A 7,500-nucleotide genomic window follows, 5' to 3' on the forward strand; every position below is an offset into this window, starting at 1 on the left:
ACTATTACCAGGGAAGAAGAAATGTCAAGGTGATTTCCCATTAGTGTGATAAACTGTTAATCTATGTTTCTCAATTTAAATTTTGAATTGTTTGCCTCTTCGGGCGATTGTCTTATACCGTTTACCTCAAAGGGCGAACTGTTTGCTTTGGCAGGCAATTTTGTGACTTCAGTGGGCGATTGAACTTTCCAGCGCGCTTAATTTGGCAGATAAATCGAAGACAACGTCTCTGTATCTGGAATATTTTGACTTTCAAGTGCATTCAAGTACATCCTGTCTCCTTCGATTAAAATTTGGTCAAATGTAGCAGTATCCCAGTGCCGCACTGGATATGATTGTGCACAAAAACAGCGCTGGAAAACTCATAAAAGAGCACTGTCTTCCCCGGCCTGGAAATGTCGTGACTTTGATGAATAGTTCCAGCGATTGACAGAATTGCATTCGACGTGATAGATCAGTTCAAAAAGAGCACTCAAAACTTACCCGCTGGTCCGCTATTGAACGCTCGAGGCAGGAACATAGGACCACGTGGGCTGCGCACGCACAATTCAACAACTGCTGCCGCTGATCTTATTATAATGCATCTTCAAAATCATCGCCACCGAACGAAAGTCACATTTCAACGAATCGAGTGTTGAAAGCATATATATATAGAGAGAGAGCCCAGGCCCCACAAAGAAAATTGAGAATAGTGTAGCTGCTCGCTCATGCTCGCAGCAACAAGAATAATCTCATGCAGATTAACATCACCACGAAACAGACTACTGATCATTTTAACAAGATGGCTTCATCATCTCTGACGCCCCTGTTACCTCTAGTCTCTTAAACTGCCGATCGGTGTGCGATAAATACCTCTCTATCGAGGATCATGTTGTGGATAAGGTTTTTGATATTTTTGCCTTTACTGAGACCTGGCTCAACCCTGGAGATTGTGAAGACTTTGTGATTGTAGGTCTAATTCCAAATGGCTATCGCTTTTATTTTACACTCAGCTCGTGAAGGGAGGTGAGGAGGAGTCGGATTGCTTTTTAAGAGTTTAATGAAAGTTAAAAAAAACATCTATGAATTATTTGCCCACTATTACTTCTTTTGAGGCCATCACAAGTTGAGGTTGAAGTTAATTCCCAAATTGTTTCCATCCTTATCGTCTATCGTCCTCCGCCGTCATCTGGAAACAATCTTTCTACCAGCTTTTTCATGAATGAATTTTCCTCTTTTTTGGATTCCTACATCATTAAGACTGGCTCACTTCTGATCTCTGGTGATTTTAATTTTCATGTTGATGACACGTCTGATGCTGTTGCTGCAAATTTCCTGGGTTGGCTGGAATCCTTCGATTTGCGACAACATCTTCAGAGCTATACCCACCGAGCTGGGCACACCTCGGATATATTCATATCTCGCAGTGCTGAAAGTATTTTAAATGTCACTTCAGTTGATGATTCCTCTGTAATATCGGATCATTACAGTGTCTATGCTGATCTTCATTTTGTTAAGCCTAGCTGGGAAAGGAAACACATCCGCGCTCGAAAGCTTAAAGCCATCGTCATTGAGCAATTTAAACAAGGCATTGGACTGTCTACTTTTTTTATCTGATTCTTCTGGGTTTCTCCACCTTTATAACTCAAAACTATCTAGCATACGTGATAATTATAAACACAGTAATTTTGAATGAGTTACTTTAACTCCGGCATTGCGGTTAAAATGACTCCTTAAAGTGCCTATAAACCCGAATTTTTTGTTTTGCTTCGAGAAATCTTTGTATCGCTCTGAGCAAAATGGCGCAAAAATTTTTGTTTTTGGTTAAAACCGGAATTTTTTTACAAATTTTCAAAGTGGCGGAGGCGCGAGATTCGAAAACCCATTACCGAGCTGGTGAGCTTGCCGAAAGGGAATGGGTCGAGTGTAATTCGTGACGTAAAACCTGGACTGTGAGTTTCGCAAGTTGTGACTTCCATCAGAGGTGAAGCCATGCCTGAGAAATGGGAGTGAGATCGCTACAACTTACCAGTCTCGGACTTCTTCTGTACCGTTTAGGGGCTTTTGGAGTGTCTTCTCTAGGGCCTCTTCCTCCTTTCTTTCTTGTTCGTACAACTCTAGCCACTCTTCGTCCGCTAGGGGATCGTCAGCATATGCCTCGTGCGTGTCTTCCTCATCGCTGGCCGCAAAGCTCGAGTTTGGCGAACCTTCAACTTCCAGCTCGTAATGTTCCATTTCTGAAACTTCCGTATCTGAACCGGAGGACAGAAGGAAGTCGTTCGAAGCCATTTCTTGATTAACACGTACGCTGGTTACAAACGTCAGCCGAACAGAAATTGTTTTCACCGGCACGCAGGGAAAACTATAAAACTACGCGTCTCCTCTGTTGATTTGCCTGATGCTAATGTCCGGGAATTACGTCACTAGGCCCAGTCTCCCTTTTACCCGGTCGCGGGCAGAGAAAACTGCACTTTAAAAATTCGTAAAAAATTCCGGTTTTAACCAAAAACAAAAATTTTTGCGCCATTTTGCTCAGAGCGATACAAAGATTTCTCGAAGCAAAAAATTCGGGTCTATAGGCACTTTAAGGTTGAGTTATATTTTTCGGAGTTAATTTAACTCCAAAAAGGAGGTACTTTTATCCACAGTAGGGGAGTTAATATATGGCTAAAATAGGAGTTAGACTTTAGGAGTTATTTTAAATCTACATAAGAGTTAAATTTAACTCCTCTGGGGTAAAATTTAACTCTTCTGTCGAGTTAACATTCTAGTTAAAGACTTCCAGGGGAGTTAAATAAACTCCTCTTTTGGGGTGATTTTGAGGAGTTAGTATAACCCCCATGGGCGAGTAATCTTGGAGTGAATGTAACTCTCTAAGAAGATTTAAAACACCTCTATGTTGGGAATTAATTTCGTGGAGTTAGTTTAACTCTGCAAAGGGAATCGATGTACCTCCTTGTTTTTGTGGTCTTTTTGGGAGCCCAATAGTATCATAACTTTACGAAAAATTAAAATGGGATGAATAAAGAAGCGGCATCATCGTATAAATGTTCGCTGTCGTCGTCATTTTCAGTCAAAATGCTATTTTTTTGTTTTGTATTTCCTCGATCTCTTTCGGCCGTCAGTACGCCTTTGTGCTTTTATCCTGACATGGTTTCTAAATGACAGGTACTCTTTATGCATACTTGTGCCTCCATTAATTCCACAAAGAACGTGAAATCCGGGGTCAATCGAATGACATCGAACGATGTTAGTGTTTTAAATTCGGTCAGTTTATTTATAAGGATACTGACAACAGAGGCGGTACTGAATGCGGCGCGTATTGTATCATTGTGCTTGAAAGGTTAACGCTGGATAGTTCAACCTCGATTAAATTCCTCGAAAACCAAGAGAAGAAGTATATTGGCGTAGTTACTAAAACATGGAACGACCTAAAACCACCTCAAAAAAAATCTACAACCATGTACAACCACGTACAACCACCTCAAAGACGTCCACAACCACCAACAAAGAATCGAATATCATCTTAAACAAGCCATAATTGTCGAAAATAAGCGAGACGACAATATGTGGTTACCATTCAGCCAAAAAATCCGAATGCAATGATCGTGGAATAAAGTTAGCGATTTTCCGAATTTGTGAAAAACCAACTGGATGAGAATGGGGCTTTACCTTGCATTCCATCCTGTAAACCCCGCTAAAATCGGGAGAAAGGGCGTGGAAACGGAAAGATCCTCACGAATTTCCTGAATTCCAAGAAATGGCGGTGCACTTTATTTCCGGAATTCGGGAAATTCGTGAGAATCGTTCGGTTTCCACGCCCTTTCTCACGATTTTAGCGCGGTTTACAGGATTGAATGCTGGGTAAAGCGCCATTCTCATCTGGTTGGTTTGTAACAAAATCGCTTACGCGATGATAGGGTTTTTCATCCGAACGCAAAGAGCTACCGAAGTAGATGCAAACATTGAACTGAGCTACAGTGAAGACCGCTTAGGAGTCTTTTAAAATTACATGTATATATATATTTTTGATTTGTGTTTTTAATGTAAATGAACAATGAAGTTGAGCAGTTTTTATAACTGAAACAGAATTTTGTTATGTTTTTTATAATTTCTGCATTAATTGATTGATTTTCAATAAAGTTTTATCATTATGGTTATGATTATGATTTTATTATTATTATTATTATTATTATCTCCTATAACTTTATGCTCATTTACAACACAATAGCCGAGCCCATTCCTTGGGCCTAGGGCTAAAATGAGGTAGAAGTCATTTTAGCCCTAGGCCCAAGGAATGGGCTCGGCTATTGTGTTGTATTATTATCATTATTATTATTATTATTATTATTATTATTATTATTATTATTATTATTATTATTATTGTTATTATTATTATAGGGTCTATAAACAAGGCAGTATCATTCCGCTTGAGTAGTAAGTAACCTTTCGTTCACGAGTTTACTAGGACAAAAGCAATACTGTCCGTTCGGTTTCATTTTCACATGAGACATAAGGTTTGAGCTAGTAGTCTGGGCTAAAATTCAAACTAAAAGTACTCGTTGGTCTCGCTGAACGTGAGCTACGGATTTAGGACAGTAGCCGGGTCAATGAAAAGCAGTCGTTTCGCCTACATACTTGCTTTGCAAACGTTTTCATGGTAAATAGAACATTCATAATAGACCCTTCTCCAAAATGGCGCCGATCGAAGGAGGCCTGGAAACTTGGGGTATAGAGTATTTGCAACATGGCGGAAAGCATGCAAGACGAAATGCAACAGAACGCGAATTTCATTACAGATATTTTGGATTGCGCGAGCAAGTGGCTCGAAAACAAAAAGGGCAAGAGAAAAGGGGACAAGTACTACCTGGAAACGTACCTTGAGGACGTTAAATTATTGTTTGTTGCGTATGAGGAAGACGGAAGCCCCTCACTCCTTAAGAATTTTATTTAATAGCGGAGAAGTTGGCACTCAGTGTTCATGTAAAGCTGGAACAGGAAAATGCCAGCACTTAGCGGCATTATTTACCCATGTAATGGCAAAACTGCGGAATGATGACCCGCCAACTTCGCATCTACAGCAGTGGCATAGACCTCGAGGCCCTTCACTGGAACCACAGAGATGGTTTGAATCCGAGTTTGTAAAACCACGCGTCGCTCGCGCACCTCGCGAAATCGCACCAAAGACTGTACAAGAGTATTTATATGATCCAAGACCCGTCGAGCAACGAATTATTACAGAGACAGATATTTAAAAACTTGGAGAGAATATCTCCGTTAACAACCCTACCACTTATTCTTCTTGGCTCCAGTACTCGAATTCAGCAAAGTACCAGTCTCTTCCATGGGGAAATTTCTTAGAGGGAAGTCCATTAGCAAATCAGTTAAGAGATGTCTATCCCCGTAGCGTAGTAGAGACTTTTTATAGTGAAGACCTAGAGGCAGTGTTTGACTTCCCTGTACAAAAACAAAAAATTAGTTCACCAGGAGATGTAAGAAAAGGTCCACCACCTTCCCTTCCAGACGAAGAGAAAGCGTTTCTAGCAAACATTATTTTATCTCCAGAAAAGGCCATTGATATCGAAAAAAACACGAGAAGTCAGTCCAGCTGCTCTGCTTGGTATCAAGAGCGGGCATTCAGAATCACTGCCTCAAGATTTGGAGATGTTGTTTCTAGAAAAGCCCCAATTAATGACAAATTCTTACATAGTCTATTTGCACTAACAAAGGTGCAGACTCAGGCCATGAAGTATGGATTAGATATGGAACCAACAGTTGTCAAAGAGTTTAAGGAGTTGACAGGACCTCAAGTAGAAGTTTTCAAATGTGGCTTGTTTATCCTGATATTTACTGGATAGGATGCTCACCCGATGGAATGAAAGTCCATCTGTTGGTATTCTGGAAATTAAGAGTTTTTTTTTTATTGAGGGGAAAGTCAATGATTGTTGATGATTGCTTAAACCTGAGAAGAGACCTTTGTATTTATAGAGACGAAATTGGTGCTATAAGACTCAAACGTAACCACAAGTTTTTCTTTCAACTTCAAGGCCTAATGGGGATTTCTGGGTTGTTATGGAGCAAAATCTGTATCCATTCAAAAGAGGGATCACAAAATCTGTTTGTAGAAAAAATTGAGTTTGATTCTGGAGTCTTTCACAACCTTGCTTCAAGGCAAACAAAGCACAGAAGAGGAAAAACACAGAGGCAAATCACAGCAGAAAAACTTGAGTACAATGTGCAGTTATGTTATTGTAAAACTGCAATGAAAAATGAACATATGCATATCTTAACAATGATAATACTGGTGTTACTACACACAAAACCGTGGTATTTCAGATTTCCATATAATAATAATAATAATAATTTTGAAGGCAACTGGCATAGTTTCCCAGATAAAATCCTTGCTTTGCCAGATGGGAAGAGATCCCAATTCAAAGTAAAGTAAGTTAATCCAAGAATGGAACACTCTGGAAACTGTTGACCTAGATACTTTGAAAAGATATGCAAGATGTTCCTCTGGGAAGGCATGTCTCAATCTCACAAGAGTTAAAAAATACTCGTCAAGCATCGACAGGCTGCGAGGTCTCCCTTGTCGCAGATGTTGTTGGTGATTTTCATCCACCTTGATATCCGACCTCCAGTATTTCAGATCCTTACACCTATCTTCAATGAAGTTAGACAATTGTAAAAATACATTCCAGTTAACAATACCTGTGTAAAATCGAATAAATTTGTCTTGGTTGCGAAACTTTTCAGCAGAAAAACACACGTGTTTATCGCCCATGGAGGAACTGGCAACTTCCTGCTCTCGGTCTTACTTCTCCTTTTCCAAATGCTCGACGTTTTCAGTAAGGTCTTTCAATTGCGCATTTTTGTTCTGAAGAATAGTTTCCAGTTTGTCGATGACAGGACGTTTTCTTTCGCAGCGTTGACAATTTTTTCGGCGCCGTTTCTTACGTGGTACCTGCAAAGTTCCACCTTTGCGCTTGCCTTTGCTTGCTAAAGTACTCCGAGATCGCTTTGTGGCAGTCCACTGAAACACTGATGGCAAAGCACCTTTTCTCAAGACAGTCCTGTTTCCTTTCCCATCTTCTCTTATGGTGTAATCCTCCTCGCGAAAATGCCTCGTGCAGACCCGACTATTGCTGGTAACAGTAAGATGTTTACCTTCGTCACGGTGACTTTTGCTAATCCACAGCTCTTTTTGCTTAGCAAAACGATGAAATCGAAGGTTTTTGTTCTTCTTCGAGGAAGTATTGCAAAAGGGGACACAACAATTATGCGGCATTTTTGGTTGTTCAAGGTCTCGGCACGCACACAGCAAAACAATCCATACCCCCAGTTTCCAGACCTCCCTCGGTCGGCGCCATTTTGGAGAAGGGTCTATTGAAAGACCACTTGAGGGCGCAACGACCGCAATTTGCGCCAATCGAGCGCTGTTTTACTTGGACCATGTCACCAGAGGCCACACTCGAAAGGACGAAATTATGCGCGCGGCAGTCAAAACTGTGCTATTTCGTC

At 40.6% G+C, this 7,500-nt stretch overlaps 3 protein-coding genes across 3 annotated transcripts in view; 1 reads left to right on the forward strand and 2 right to left on the reverse strand.

Annotated features, from left to right (window-relative positions):
- LOC137991633 (uncharacterized) overlaps positions 1-2,268 on the reverse strand; it is a 19,224-nt gene extending 16,956 nt beyond the window's left edge. The window contains exon 1 of the mRNA XM_068836688.1: positions 2,009-2,268. Coding sequence (XP_068692789.1) covers positions 2,009-2,268 — 260 coding nt within the window. The remainder of the gene's footprint in view (positions 1-2,008) is intronic.
- The window catches only part of LOC137993034 (uncharacterized), a 31,193-nt gene that overhangs the window by 8,367 nt on the left and 15,326 nt on the right, over positions 1-7,500 (forward strand). The window lies entirely within an intron of this gene.
- On the reverse strand, positions 6,794-7,267 carry LOC137991634 (uncharacterized). The gene has a single exon (XM_068836689.1). The coding sequence runs from the start codon at positions 7,265-7,267 to the stop codon at positions 6,794-6,796; it is 474 nt and encodes a 157-aa protein (XP_068692790.1).

The sequence above is a fragment of the Montipora foliosa genome, chromosome 2, assembly GCF_036669935.1.
Source record: "Montipora foliosa isolate CH-2021 chromosome 2, ASM3666993v2, whole genome shotgun sequence".
Lineage (NCBI taxonomy): Eukaryota > Metazoa > Cnidaria > Anthozoa > Scleractinia > Acroporidae > Montipora > Montipora foliosa.